The following is a 15746-nucleotide window of genomic DNA, read 5'->3' as shown; positions in this document are numbered from 1 at the left end:
TGAACCATTTTCTCTGTCTGTTGAGGTTTTGCTTCCTCACAATTGTCACCAGTTTGGCTCAGATAAACTAATAAAAAAATTCTTACAGATTTGGACGTTTCTTATGTTGACACTCTCTAAACCTCAGTGACTTTATAACATGGTGAAAGTAAGAACTTTTGTTTTTTAAACTAGTTGTGAGAACTACAGTTAATCATAATGATAACCATTAATAAGTAGTAATTTTGATTATGTAAAGAACGCTCTTATCAAGTACCTGACTCAAAAATATTAATTTCCTGCTTTCCTTTACCTAATTCTCCATAGTTGACTCTCAAAAATGTTAGTTTCCTGCTCTCCTTTACCTAATTGTATCAACATTTTTGAGAGTTTGTTGTGCAAAGGGGAAGATATCTCTAAAGCAATAATATCCAAACGTTTTTCTTTTGATACACCCTATAATGAATCTGAAAAAGTTATATATGCTCTTGTACATCATTTTTCAATGTAAGTTGAAAGAATAGCAAATTTTAATTTTCCCATGTATTGGAAATATTAATATTTTTAAAATAAAACTATTCCATCCCTACTTAAAATCTACCCAATGGCATCTAAATATCATGACAAATTGATACCCAGCATTCATGTAAACAAATATACAACCAGGTTTTTCTTTAACAGTAAGAAATTTTATCTCATTCCATTTTCTCCTTAAACTCACTTCCATTCTACTTTCCTCAGAGAATTTTATCCTAATGTAACATATTTTTATGCTTGAACATCTTTTATTGATCAATAAAATGTAAATATTTTAAAATTTTAAAAATTAAGTTTCCTGGGACACAAAAATGCAAGCATCAAATGTTCATGCTGGATTGAGTTACCATTGTAATTACTATTTGTACATAATTGATCAAATGCCATAAAGAAATTACAAATTTTTATGACAAACATAAAAAATAAAAATTTTAATATAAATAGGTCTTTTAATGAGAAGGAAGAGCTTTTCCCTTAATAAGTTAATAATTATTATTTCTTCCTAGAATGATAGAGAATCAATACCACTCCTATTTTTCATTTTTATTTTCCTGAGTGCCGGGATATCTGGCGGCACAATGCACTTCAGGTTGGAATTCTCTTTCTCCAGATCTTCCCCTGCTGGCTTCTTCTCACTGTTTGGCTCTTAAAGGTGACCTCCTGAGGAAGGTCTTGTCTGATGATGAAATCTAAAGTAGTCCCTCTGTACCCTCTGAAACCCTTCCCACACTTAGAAATCATAGTGTTTGTCACTATCTGTAAGTGTTTTGGACAGGTACTTATGCATTATTCCCCTCTGCTAGAATATCAGTTCTGTGAAATTGGGGGCTTCATCTGCTCTTTGTTGACAGGTGGTAGGCACTTGATATAAATGCTTGTTGGATGACTAAATGAATGAATGATATGCTGCCTGAGATCATTCATTCTGTCCTACATTTATGGAGCAGCTACCAGGAAATGTACCATTCTCTATTATCATCAAACCACGATCCTCCAAGGATGTAGCGGAAGAGGAATCTCCTTGTGAGCTGGGGAGCCTACTCCTGTGTCTTGAGATTAACCTTGGGGTTAATATTCCAACTGATATTCCACTGGGACAATTAAACTCAGCTCAAGATAACAAAATGAAAATAGAGACACAGAAGGTAATTTGTAACTGGGTAATCTGTGATATTTTCAGCCTGGGATCCTCCCACAGTTGGAAATGTGTGGTGACTCTTTTTGGTAGTTGTGGGGTTGGGGGAAAATCTACATATAGTTGGCTTTCCACGGGCATGTTGAAACCTTGCAATAATATGCAGGGCAATCTCATGCAACTAAGAGCTCTGCAGTTCCTGGCCCACCAGGACAGTGCCTTCATGTAGCATTTTAGCTTCTTACATGCAGGGGCACTCTCAAGCTAGTGCAGACAATGAGTCCCCATTCTCCTGCAAAGCCCATTTTCTGAGTTTAGATTTTCTGACCAAGAATGCCTCTTCACCAACTGCCATCCAAAGAATGCCCACACACCTGGAGTCACCTACCTTATCCAAATATCACAGCACAACACAGCGGGGGCGGGGGGCGTCCATCATTTCCAAAGGAGATACAGGTAACTTTTAAAAACTATTACGTGATTAGGGGGGCAAATATGCTAGGGGAGGGGTAGAATGAATCTATGTTGACCTAGGAAAGGCCAACCTATTATTGTGATGGATTAAATACACTGAAAATATCTGCTATCCTGTAAGCTGGGATATCCAACCTTTTGGTGTCTCTGGGCCACACTGGAAGAAGAGTTGTCTTGGGCCACACATTTAATATACAAACACTAATGACAACTGATGAGCAAAAAAGGATCCATGCATAATTTTTGTGGTATCCGCCACCACAGATAAGCCAAAAGGTCCTCATTAATAACCCTAATTATACAGCAACCTTTTCGATAATCTTTTAAAATTGTTGAGCAGGTCCTAAGTTTGTGATCACTAATATAGAAAATGTACGTATCTGAGTAAAAAACAACAACAACAACAAAACACAGTATAAAACTTAGTAATAAAACTAAATAATGTTTTAAGTAAATTTATGATTTTGTGTTGGGCTGCATTCATAGCCATCATGCGGCCAGCAGGCTGTGGGTTGGACACCACTCCTGTAAACCAATGCATTTCAGTGTAGTGTGGCCTTTGTGAACACTCATACAGCCAAACACACACACACAAAAGGGGGCTTTCCAACTATGAGGTTTGTGAAATGTTCCCTGAAACACTTCTTTAGTCTGTTTTAAGCTTTTGGGTTTTTTTCCCTCTCTCTAATTAGCCTAAATGGCCAGGTATTTTGTAAATTGTCTTTGGGATACAACTTATTTTGTATAGGCTTTGTGCCACATAAAGGCATGCAGCATTGTTTTTGCTGAACAGATTAGTCAGAGCTGCATGTGAAAAATATTATGTCCTTGCAGAATCTGTTTTCCTCTTACAAAAATGGTAAAACTGAATTTGAGAGGTGCACTTTTGCAGAATGAACCCAGAAACTTGTGAGACAGTACAGGGGTAACACTCACTAGACGTTCATCTCGACTGGAAGAACTCTATCTTAGAGGCCTGATGATGACTCTGCTTTCGATAAAATTTCATAGTTAAAATTAACCTAACCACATCTTTAAAGGAAAGGATATATAATGATAACATCTTTCCTAACATCTTGTTCTACAAAATAGTCAGTTTGTCAATTTAATGATAACCAGAATGTTTACTCAAGCATTATTTTACAGGCCCTTTGGGTGGTCCAGTGACCACCGAAAACATCTTGTGACTACCCTGGTATCAACAGCTGCCTATTGTCCGTCTTGGGACAAATGACCTCATCCTCATTCTCAAGCCCCTACACCCAACCCAAGGCCCCTGTGTAAGCCATCCGCAAGAACCCCTTGGGGAGCTCCACTTCTAACTCCCTTGTGCACAAGCTCTTTCCAATGAACGGTATCTGCTTAATCTTGTACTGAGTTCAATGTTCATTTCTATGGCACTGAGACTCAAGAGCCTGACATTCAAGGTCCCCGTAATACTTCCACAGACAATAAGCTTGAGATTACAAACAAACACGCAAAAAAAACCCCAAAGCAAACCATTGACTTTGTTGAATGGTGAGAAATAGTGTTTAAAATGCTTCAGACAGAGACCACATCTTATTCTTCATAACCCCAGACACAGTGATAACACTTGATCACAATGAACACTTGTTGATTTAAAGATGGTTGTATTTTTGTATCAGTATATTTTAAATTATCAAATAGTTCCCGCCCACCAGTGTTTATATTATAAACACTTCACTAAAATTGAAATGTTTGTATTAAAAACTTGAACACGTCTGCTTGTTAATAATCATGTAAAAAAGCTGCCTTATTCCACATGCTCCAGCTGAGCCTTCAATGGGGACGGTGAGGAAGTGAAAATGCAAGTTACCTCTTAGCATGCTCCCTCAGTTTTAAGAAAACAGTTCAAATACTTGGGGACGGTGAGGAAGTGAAAATGCAAGTTACCTCTTAGCATGCGCCCTCAGTTTTAAGAAAACAGTTCAATACTTGGGGACTGTTCCCAAGCTCCCTTTAATCAGTGAATGAAGCGGTCGACCCCCGAAACTTTGCAACTAGAGCGGCCTTTCTCAGACAATATACCAAGATATAGGCTTTAGGATTGCTTTCTAGGCTTAAAGTTCTCAACTTTTAAAATGGGCTAAATTTATGCGGCCGTTTCGGGAGGCTTGTGCTTTCCTCAGAACACTGTGCGTTCCTCGGGGGCTGGTGGGTTCCTCGGAGGCAAGTGCGTTCCGGGACTACGCCCCGCTGTGGCCTCCGCACTGGGCGGCGCTGGGACCCAGTTACCGAGCAGGAAGGGGAGGAGTCGCCGAAGGGGCGGTGGGGAAAAAGGCGCTTAAAAGAGGTCTTAGAGCTTTGCCGACCGTGTCCCAGTTCCTGCAGCTGCACCCGCGACATGCCAGGCCCCATCTCCGAGCTGCCGCTCCCGCTGTCGCTGCCCGCCTCACAGGAGCGGGGCGCCGAGCCGCGGCCGCACGGGGAGCTGCAGTACCTGGGGCAGATTGAGCACATCCTCCGTTGTGGCTTCCGAAAGGATGACCGCACCGGCACCGGCACCCTGTCGGTGTTCGGCATGCAGGCGCGCTACAGCCTGAGAGGTGACATGGGCTCGCCAGGGGCGGGCGGGCGGGCACCCTCGCGGGCTTGGAGGTGCAACTGGGAGAGCGCTTGCGAGGGGCGGGGCCCGCGGGCTAGTTTTAGTCCTAACCTATTTTTAGACGCCGAAACTGAGGTTTGGATTAGAGAGCTGATTTGCATAGGGTCACACGGACAGGAGGGAAAGAGCTGGGAGATAAAACCACGTTGGCCCTTCCGGCTCCAAGGTCCGTGGCACGTTAACACCTCGTTGTGTTGTCTTCCCCAAAGCAGGTACGATCCCGTAGTTTGTCCGAACTAGAGTGGGAGAGGATCTGCCTCGGCTTGACCTAGGGCTTGGCTTGGCTAAGTGTGCCTGTTATTGCCTCTCCTCTCCAGTGTTTGTCCTTCCGCTTCGCAAAATTTTAAAATTGGAGCCAATTTTTGGGCGCGCAGTGACGACGGCGGGAAGAGAGCCAATTGAAAGGCAGGGGCGGGACAGTTTTCCCTTCCAGCCCCGTGAGCCAGTTTTCCTCTTAAACCTTGAAATAACTCGATGGTGCGAGTAGAAGTTCCTATTCATTTTTTCCTGTAAAGCAGGATGGCCCCTGGGAAGAAGTGTCTGTTGGGAGTTGCTAGGGTCAGGCTTTCAGGAGATGAAGTGGTGGGGTTGGGGTATGCACGGGAAGTATAAATCCTTGACACTGGTGTGGAGGGTGGTGTTGAGGGGCACCCCCCCACTATTAGTAAAGCAGATTCGCTGAGCTCAGCTCCCCCCCCACCCATTCTAGAAAATGGGAAATTCCTGTCTGCAGTGGAAAATACCTGATTGGCCTTGGACAGCTTTGGGAGTTTCCTGAGCGGAGAGATCCACCTTCCTGCAGCACCAAGAGCTGTTGGTCTTCAAAGAGCCACTGACCTAGTTTTTACCCCAGCTCCTCTTAGACCTTGGGCAAGTTACTTAACCTGTGGTGTTAAGCTTCCCCATATACTTGAAATGGAGGAAATAATGTTCAGACAATATTGATAGAAGTAGGTGCTTGGACCATTAATCCTGGCTATATGGATATCAATGGTACAGCTGAATAGAGATAAGCTTTTACATGTTTATTTTTCTATTTCTTGATGCAAACTTCTGTATTTCCTCCTGGTGTCTGTAAAATGGAGATCATTAAGGTGCCTTGGGGAAGATTGTTTTGAAAAGTAAATAGGATCATGTATATGAAATGTTTAAACAGTTACTGTTTTGGGTATACCTAAAACATAGAGGTTAATTTGCTTTGCAAATCTTTAAAAACTGTTCTTCAGTTTTGACCAGTTATCCCTGGGTCCTGAGCAAGTTTTCCTAGACAGCATAATCATGGAATAGCCCTGAGAGCCTTCAGGCTTTGCCAGAGGGCACACTTTGTGTGTTGTCTTCACACCTCCGTAAAGGAGTCTTCCTAACAGGGTAGTGGGTGGTGCTCTTTCCCTGGCCCCATCTCACTGTGTGGAACTTTTTGTCTGGTGGGTGTGGGGCTCAGGAAGGCAGTCTCATTCTGAACTGTGTCACTGACTTGCACTGCATCCTGGGAGCTCCACCCTGAAACAGGGCTCCCACTTGGCAGGAGTCTTTTTTCTAGTTGCTCCTATGATCACTCCAGGGCCTAATGCCCTGAGGAAGTTTTCTTCCACAGAGAAAGTTGGGTAGCATGTGCTGTTTTCCCATCTTGAAATTATATGGCAAACTGTTTTTCAGATGAATTTCCTCTGCTGACAACCAAACGTGTGTTCTGGAAGGGTATTTTGGAGGAGTTGCTGTGGTTTATCAAGGTAAAGAAGCCCACCTTGTGTGGCACCATAGTCCCGCTTGTACCCATTATAGCACATCACACCTGAAGACACCAGAAGCCAGTTGGGGGTCTGTTCTTGACCTAGATGCACAACTAGGTTAGGCTGAAAAGGGCCAAATCTAATAAGATGGAATATAAGAAAAATAAACATCAGGCTTGTACTTGGCAAAAACAAGTCAACTATGCAAGTATAGGTTGGGGTAAACATAACTCAGTAATGGCACATATGAGATATGTGACCTCCATTTGCCAAAAAAGCTAGTGCTTATTATACCAATCACTAAAAATATTTATATACCAGATCTAAGTTACTCCCAAGAGATTGCACATGAAGCATTAAATTCATTTTGGGTATCACGCTTGGACACAGAATACATTATTGGGTTAAGAAACACAAAACTAGATGTGCGAATAATTAAAAAGACTTGGAGGTGTGTAGTTTAGAAAATTTAGCTGAGGGGAACAAGAAAACAATTTTTAGAGGGTGGTTCCAGAGAAGGAATCAAACTGACCTGAAGGCCCTCCAGAGTTTGAGCTAGAACTAGCCTCCTTAAAGAGGACAGGCTGCCCTGGCTGAGTGGCTCAGTTGGTTGGAGCATCATCCAGTACACCAGAAGGTTGCGGGTTCAATTCCTGGTCATGGCACATACCTAGGTTGTGGGTTTGATCCCAGGTAGGAGCATGTATGAGAAGCAACCAAACGAACACCAAAAGGTTGCGGGTTCGATTCCTGGTCATCGCACATATCTAGGTTGTGGGTTTGATCCCAGGTAGGAGCATGTATGGGAAGCAACCAACCAATGGGGACTCTTGGTGGGTGGGCTCCAGTGGTTCCAAAGTCTGCTGGGTGAGTGAACTCACCTGCTCTGCTCTCCCATCTCTTCCAGGGATCCACAAATGCTAAAGAACTGTCATCCAGGGGAGTGAAAATCTGGGATGCCAATGGGTCTCGTGACTTCCTGGATGGCCTTGGATTCTCTAGCAGAAAAGAAGGGGATTTAGGCCCAGTTTATGGCTTTCAGTGGAGGCATTTTGGGGCAGAATACAAAGATATGGATTCAGGTGAGGAGACAGTGCTGCCTCAGATATCTGAGCACCCCTCATAGCTCCATGGTTTCAAGTGAAGTGTAGGGGATAAGAAGCCAGTGTCTGGGGAGCCGATATATAACTTGAACCTTGGGTGAGTCTGTTTCAAGTTCAGGAGCTGCAGCTACACCTCATGGATGCAGATCACACTCTCAGTGATTAGCATTATTGGGTGCTTGGCACTTTCCATACCTGTTCCATTAGCAAATAGTGACACAGTTGGTCGCTGTGTTGGGGAATAAGGTAAGAGGTTCATCTGGGGAACTAAATGCCCAGAGATTGCCTTGCAGAGGCCTTGATCTCCCTTTTCTTTTTAAGACTGAGCCACCCGTCACATCTTAGGTGTCACTGATGTGGTAGCTCTTTTCCGGTGTCACCATCTCCTCTCCACCCTGCTGGTGGAAAAGATAAAACATCTCACTGCTGGATGTCCACCTCCCCTGTTACTTGGTACCACTTGCTGAGTCCAGCCCTAGTTCCTTGTTCCTTTGTCCCACTTATCCTTAAGTCAGAGGTTACAAAGGCAGATGTGTCCGTGTGTATACATGGTGTATGCAGGAAGTAACAGTTTGCTGCCTGGGCAGAGACCTTCCACCTGGAGAGCATGAGTCTCATCCAGAGGGAACAGTCACATCTCATCTCCAGCAAGCTAGAGACAGGTCAGCCCTATAGTGTGGGAATTCTTTGATTAAAGCCTAAAATATGCATTTTATGTGCAATCTTGAGATGTTTTGAATGTTGGCAACCTCCTTAAGTTTTAAAGTGCTGTGCAGACCTGGAATAGGCACATTCATAGAGATAGAATGGTGGTTGCCAGGGGTGAGGAAGAGGGGACCTGAGGGGGTTAATGTTCCATAGGTATGGAGTTTCAGTTTAGGAAGATAAAAAACTGGAGATAGATGCTGGTGATGATTGCACAACATTGGGAATGTACTTAATGCCACTGATCGCAAGCTTAAAAATGGTACATTTAATCTTATATAAACTTTACCAGCATTTTTTTTAGAGTGCTGTGTGAGCCAAACTATTTCTGTAGGTAAATGGTCTGCAACCTCTGTCTGAGGGACATCCTCAGGATGTGAATGTACTCCCCTGCCTTAATTGTGCCTTAAATCCTGCCTAGTGTTCAGTTCTTTATTGCTGCTTAAGGGACCCTAGTAAAATGATGTCCTTAGTTTAAAGTTGTATGAATGCTCAGCTTTTGGACTTCAATAGGAGTGTTTGTGCTTTTTGTTTATTTTTATATTTCAATCTTTAAATAATTAGAAGTTCAAGTACAGAGAGGTCCCTGTACGCTTTACCCAGTTTACCCCAAAGGTAACATCTTGTATAAGTTGACACTGGCAAAATCCACAAGAGCTCATCAGATTTCTCCAGTTTCATGTGTACTCATTAGCATGTGTGGGTATGCAGTTTTAGCACATGGTGTGTAACCACCACCACAATCAAGATACAGAACTGTTCCATCACAGTTTATCTTTTTAAAAAAATCTTTGATACTACCTTTTATGGAACTGATTGTGTCAGGCTTTCCTCCCAAAAAAAAAAAAAAAATTAAGAACTGCTGGACTAGAACAAAGTGCGACACCAATAAGTGGAAGTTTAACCAGAGGAGAATATGAAGTCCTGCACTTCCCAGCTTCTAGTTCCATTTCAGAAGGAAGGCAAGGAATTAAAGTCCGGAGACCAGAAATGGGAGAAAAGTACAAAGGTGGTGTAATAATTATGGAGGTTTCCTGATATTTACAGATGACTAGGCATTTACTTGCTAAATTGTAATTTTAGGAGGACGTGTTGGAAGGATACTGTCAAGGTCATAGAAAGGAATCCACAGTCCTCTGTTAGTTGTTAATGTGTATGGAATTGTGTATTCTATTTAAGACCTAGTACTTTCTGTGGGACACAGATAAACAAGATAATGTCAGTGAGGCATGACAAGAATGGTTGACCGGTATGGAGACTAAGTCCTCTGGAGACCACTGGAAGAAACAATGTTGAAATTGGGGAGGGGGAAGGGGTGACACCATGACCAACCAAAAATTAAAAGGACGTTTATATGGGAAGGAAAATAGACTTTGTTGTGACTCCAGGGACAGACCTAGGAGCCTAGACCAGGCCTTGAATGCAACATAACCCAATGAGATCTGAGAAATGTATAGAGTGCATTGGAGTAACTCTTGGCTCATGGACAGTGTGATCAATGACGGGTAAAAACATCTCACAAGATGTTGTGATTAATGTGTGCACTTTTTCTCTCTTTTTGATAATTCTACAGATTATTCAGGTCAAGGAGTGGACCAACTGCAAAAGGTGATTGACATGATCAAAACCAACCCTAACGACAGAAGAATCATCCTGTGTGCTTGGAATCCAAAAGGTTAAAAGCATCCTGGTCATCCTCTCATGTCCTAACTGTATGATTAACAGAAAGGGAAGCAATGTGGCCTTGTGCAGGGACCTCCAGTGGGAGGCGGGTCCTGGGAACTGACTCAGCCCTATGGCCACTTGGGTGACCCTGTGCAAGTCACCCTTGGCCCCATTTTCACCCTCAGGTTACCTATAAAAATATATGTAAGATTATTTATTATTTTAAAGTTAAACTTTACCATGGTATAATAAACACTTGGAGTAGAATATCCACATACATAATAGAGACTTGGCGTACAGGAGGTGTGCCCGAGACCCCAGCTTCCTGTGGCCTCTGCAAATGAATTCATTCTTCCTATAAAGGTAGTACAAATAGCTAATTTCAACTTGAATGAGAGAGCATTGCTTTCTCAAATTTGAGGGAAGAGCTTTAATTCTTGAAGTTCATTAACCTTCATACAAACATGGGATTGAAATACATGTACATGTTTTTTGTTAAGCATATGTACACTTTTACCCTTCTCACTGTATTCACAGTCTCAGCATTTTCACATACCCTCATTGAGTTGTTAACCAAACTCAAGCTACAAACGTACATCACAGAAGGCTCCTGTTAATGGACAGGTGTCTGTTGGGCTTATGCCAGTCCTGGGATGGGAATGGTCAGCTTTTGCCATGAGGGAGAGGTGGGTCATGAGGGTCACTATGGCCCAGTGGCTCTTTCTCATGACCTCCATCTTATGAGTAGGCTTGTGTGTTGCTCCTGTTTTACTTTACCTATAGTTATGTTCTTTAAAACCACAACCCCTCCTTATTTTTGTCTATGCTGGCTCCTCAGATCTTCCTTTCATGGCCCTGCCTCCCTGCCATGCCCTCTGCCAGTTCTACGTGGTGAATGGGGAGCTGTCCTGCCAGCTATACCAGAGGTCAGCAGACATGGGCCTGGGCGTGCCCTTCAACATCGCCAGCTACTCCCTGCTCACCTACATGATCGCACACATCACGGGCCTAAAGGTGGGCTACTCAGGAAGGAACAGTTGTTGCCTGCCTAAAGTGCTGAGCTCTTAGATTCTTTAACATGAAAAAAACTAATTGCACAGAATTCTGATTAGTTTTAAATAAGAAATGAATTGACTCACTCTAACTTTACTTGGAACTTTCCTGTCCTTGTGGTCTGTACTAACAGGCTCATATAGGTTGTTCATAATACAAGATAACTTTTATGAGTTAACTTTTTTTTAAAAGCAACACTGGTTAAATTCTTTATTTTCTGAAAAGCTTTGAGATGTCTGCATACTCTACATAGTGTGTTTTTAAATGATGTGTTATAAAGGGATTAAAACTAAAACACTCATTGTTTTTACTCCTCCCTTGCAATTCAGCCAGGTGACTTTGTGCACACTTTGGGAGATGCACACATTTACCTGAATCATATTGAGCCGCTGAAAATGCAGGTAAGAATTGTTATTTATCACACTTTGAAGGTTGGTCCTGTGTCTTGATAAAAGGTTGATTTTTAGAACCTCTCTCCTGTAATTGGCATTCTTCTTGGTGCTATGACAGAGATAAGGTGGCCTGCTTCAACTGCAGGGCTTCGGTTTAGGGACAGCTGGGGGGCGGGTGGGCAGAGATAAGGTAGGCACATGTCTCAGCAACCAAAGCACCTAATGTGACAAGTGCTATGGGAGACTAAGTACGAGTATCAGAGAGGGAGAGCCACATTCAGACCAGGGAATTTGGGACCTTCCCAGAGGTAGCATTTCAACTCATGAAGAATTTTTACTTGAAGAATTTAAAGTTAAATGTTCTGCCTTAAGTTTAGGCTAAATATAATATTTAGGTCTGAACTTTCAAAAATCCCTTCAAATCCATACATTGTTGGAACCAACAAATGATTTGAAATGGCAACAAAATGAGTATCTGTGCATAAATAGCCCCAAGGATAAAAATTATAAACCAAAAATCTTTTAGGCCCTCCTAGATTAGGTCCAAGCTTAGAAACCTTCTCCTTTGAGGAAATTTATCTGCTTTGACTTGGAGGGTGACTTCAAGGCTTACCCAGATGTTTCTCTCTGGCTGTCCCTATCATTCTGGGCAGAATAACATAAGGTTATGCATGACCTGTGTCCACATCCTCATTGCCACTGTGTTTCCCTTTTTGTTAATTGTCAATAGAAGTCATCTTTACATGCCCTTTCTGCCAGGGACAGTTGGAATGGGGATTATGGGACCTATGTAACCATTCTGAGTGCCTATAGACACAAATGTAAAAGGCGGGGTCCCATCCTTAATAAATTTACCAAGATCAGTCAATCATAAGGACTTACACTTGGTGAGCCACCAGGTTCCCGACACCGAATGATTCCACAAAATACCTTCCACTCTCCATGTGTGTGAGAGCATTGGTTGGTTATGCTCTAACAGTACGGTGTAACCGAGGAAAAGAGTTCTACAATGTTACAGCCCTGTAAAATAATGCTGATAAAATACTGTGTACTTATTTCATAAAGGGACATGCAGAGAAGAATTAAAGCAATAGGACAGATACAGCAAAATAATGGTCTTATGTTGTTTTTATCTTTTTTTAGCTTTGTTTTTTTAGGTGATTCCTTTTTTTTTCTTTTAAACTTTGATTGTCCCCCTTTTCCCTCCTTTGCCCACCTCTCCCCCTTATGTTGTTTTTAGCTTCAGCGAGAACCAAGACCTTTCCCAAAGCTCAAAATCCTTCGAAAAGTTGAGGCAATTGATGACTTCAGAGCTGAAGACTTTCAGATTGAAGGATACCATCCCCACCCGACTATTAAAATGGAAATGGCCGTTTAGAGTGCTTTTAAAGGAGTTGTTTGAAGGATACTGTCAATCTTCTTAAGGGTTGTTAGTTTAGATGCTTACATGAACGTTCTTTTTGCTCTAGAGTAAGAAGGAAGTAGGTCAAAAATCAGTTGCTAACCCGTCAGTTATTATTCATTAACTTAAGGCTGTTGCCACTGGCGAATATAACTGTGCTGGTTCTCTTGGTAATAAAAGGCCCTGAGCTTGAGTAACAACTCAATGAGAGTATATGGCAATGCTGAGATCTAATAAAGTGAGAAGAGTAAAAATGTATATATGCTTAACAAAAAACATGTGCATTCATTTCAATCCCATGTTTGTATAAAGGTTAATGAATTTCAAGAATTAAAGCTCTTCCGTCAAATTTGAGCAAGCTGAATAACATCAGTTATGATAATGTATAGTTGGTATGGTTATAAACATACAGAATTTTGTTTTACATATTGTTATAATAAAGAAGCATTCTGCATTCATCTGGGTTTTTTGTTTTTAATTCTCTATTGTCATTCTGCACAGTTCCTGCCTAAAACAGATGAACTAAACCCTCCTAAATAAACATGCTATGGATGCTGCTGACAAGGTTAGCATATATTTTAAAAATGCTGACTAAACTATATTAAACTTTTCTATGGTTTACCTAATTCTAGCTACATTTTATTAATAAAAATTATGTAGGATAAAGGATTTTTTTAAAGGTTATAAAAAAGTCTATGAAATAGCTGTTTGCCCTCATTAGTTTCAGTATGGTATGAATTCTATAATGTGTTTAGACTGAGCTGGAAAAGAGATGCTCTACCACTTCAGTGGAATCTTTGTTGCGTACCAGATAGCCCACGGTGCTGCAGAACTATTTTTATTCTGCTAATTTTTGACAAATGTTAAATAGAATAAGGACTTGTTCCAACAAATTATACAACATGCTTCTTATTTTCAAAGTACAGTTTAATGTCTGGGTACCAGCATTTGATAGAAATCTTAAGAGAACATCTTCCTGGACTTCAGGTTAGTTAAATCTAAATTTGTTTAAGGATTAAGAGTATATGTTGTTTGCTGAAAGAAGTAAGCATCATTACTGAGCCGATTCCTGAGGTTAATGTGACTCAGCTGAATTTGTTTTCATTGGTAGGATGATTTTTTTTTTTCCCAATTTTTGTAAAACCACACCCAAGAAATTTTAAACCTTTTTATTTAAAAAAGAAGTGGGTGTGAGGACTGAGTACCTAATTCCCTTGAGCAGCACGGAGTTTCTTCCAGACTTCACCATCTGGGTATTGGTGTTTCTTTATAGCTTTCTCCTTCATTTCTGTGGAATAACCAGCTTCCTATCAGACAAAAAGAAATATAGAGCAGTGCTAATAACCACCTGGAACAAAAAGCATTTATTTTATGTATTTCTGCTGCTCCTAGAAATGCTTTTAAATCTAAGCCAGAGGCAACTGAATCAATATTTTTAAAATAAATTTTCTGGTTGTTTGAAATAGAGAGGGACACACTATTGGCTACTTCCCAGGGTGGTTGAACTAATCAAATTTCCTCTGATAAGCCAACTTCCGTTTGTGAAAATAAGGCCTCATCTCTTGAAAATATTGAGGATAAATAGCCCAGATAATACAACTGTAATCAAAACTTGTCAGTTGATTAACCTGCTAGTCTGTGCCAGGTTTTTCTTTCTTTTTTTGGGGGGGGGGGCGTGGTTTGGGGTTGGTTGTTTTGTTTTTTTTTTGCACACGGAGTGCACATTTTAAGGTCTCAGCCTCTGAGGAAAGACTGACATTAGAGAAGCCTTGTCAGTGGCAATTTTACCCCCAAACCGTGACCTGCAGGTCTTGGGAATTTGAGGTTGATGAAGTAAAGAGCCATTTGTTTCTAGATATAAAAATAAACTCTAAGGTTTGTGCTCTAGGATCTAGTTCATGAGAACCAGTACAGTTGTGGCTTCCTCAGGAGGCCCTCCTGCCCAAGCTCACCTTAGGAGGCATGTAGGAAGCATTCTTGATTATCACAGGATACTTGAAATGTTCATGCAGGTAGTCGACATATTCACACATCCTAGGAGGAAGGGATCGGGGGGGGGGGCAATAATAAGGTAGATAATTCTCTTGGTATCAACTATTAAAGCAGAAAGGGTGATGCCACAGTGAAGAAAGGGTGGACTTGGTCAAGGCTTGGCTGATAACCACGTTTCCCTCAACCTCTGTGCCTCAGGTTCTTCTCACCTATGAAATAAAGCAATGTGGAGGCTTGGATGAATTGAACTGTGAAATCTATTTTAACTAAAGGTTTTGTGACCGCAAAAGCAATCAATTTAGCCATAAGGACCTGGGATTATTTGGGTGACTTTAGCCAAAAGTTAGATGAATAGATTAAAATCACCAAATGGGGTCCCTTTCAGCTATACAGATGATTTAGAAAAGCACAGGTTTTAGGATCAGACCAACCTGTTCAAATTTGGTGTCAGCCACTTTCTAGTTTTGTGACCTGGGATAAGTGGCCTGACTCTGCTGCCTAACCTTAGTCATCGTCTAAAGAACAGCTGTCGTGACGGGCAGGCATATGCCCTGTGCAGGGGATACACAAAGGAATTGGCTAGAGAGGGCCTCGTGGTTTCAGTGGACATATATACTAAGTCATCGACTCTACTGTTTGCTACCTATAATCTATAGAGGAGAGATGAAGAACCAGCCCCATGGGAGAGACAGTTGGGCCTTAAAGAATGAACAGAGAACAGTGTTCCACACAGAAAAATACAAAGCAGAGGTGTTGAGGTGTGACAGCACATAGTGTCTATCTGTGGCTTTCTACTTGCACAGTGACTCCTGAGCAGTGAGGTCTGCTTCCAGGAGAGTGTCATGCGGCACTTTCACCCACTGTTTTGGGGGCACAGTGCACGGTGGCTCAGGGCTGACCCTTTTTTTCTCATCCCTTAAGACCTGAAGAACCTTTCAAGGTTAGTTGGAACC

The 15746-nt window shown here is 41.7% G+C and overlaps 2 protein-coding genes across 2 annotated transcripts in view; one reads left to right on the top strand and one right to left on the bottom strand.

Moving 5' to 3' along the window:
* Positions 1-4471: 4471 nt before the first annotated feature.
* On the top strand, positions 4472-13257 carry TYMS (thymidylate synthetase). Its single transcript, XM_054583424.1, has 7 exons — positions 4472-4692; positions 6408-6481; positions 7389-7563; positions 9863-9964; positions 10793-10968; positions 11337-11408; positions 12640-13257. Exons 1-7 carry the CDS (start codon positions 4491-4493, stop codon positions 12775-12777), a joined length of 939 nt encoding a protein of 312 aa, XP_054439399.1. The 5' UTR covers positions 4472-4490; the 3' UTR covers positions 12778-13257.
* The window catches only part of ENOSF1 (enolase superfamily member 1), a 36395-nt gene continuing 28107 nt past the window's right edge, over positions 7459-15746 (bottom strand). The window contains 3 exon segments of the mRNA XM_054583423.1: positions 7459-7479; positions 14007-14108; positions 14754-14835. Coding sequence (XP_054439398.1) covers positions 14007-14108; positions 14754-14835 — 184 coding nt within the window. The 3' untranslated portion in view covers positions 7459-7479.

The sequence above is a fragment of the Pteronotus mesoamericanus genome, unplaced genomic scaffold, assembly GCF_021234165.1.
Source record: "Pteronotus mesoamericanus isolate MK-2021 breed Mesoamerican mustached bat unplaced genomic scaffold, CSHL_Meso_final contig_74, whole genome shotgun sequence".
Taxonomy (NCBI): Eukaryota; Metazoa; Chordata; class Mammalia; order Chiroptera; family Mormoopidae; genus Pteronotus; species Pteronotus mesoamericanus.
Note: the sequence above shows the minus strand (reverse complement) of the source record. Positions and strands in the feature narration are given on the sequence as shown.

Bases quoted from the DNA above. Each gene is read 5' to 3' on its own strand.
- TYMS (XM_054583424.1), top strand. From the start codon at position 4,491: ATGCCAGGCCCCATCTCCGAGCTGCCGCTCCCGCTGTCGCTGCCCGCC. The intron at 9,965-10,792 runs GTTAAAAGCATC...CTGGCTCCTCAG, and splicing joins GTGTGCTTGGAATCCAAAAG to ATCTTCCTTTCATGGCCCTG. The intron at 10,969-11,336 runs GTGGGCTACTCA...CTTGCAATTCAG, and splicing joins CACACATCACGGGCCTAAAG to CCAGGTGACTTTGTGCACAC.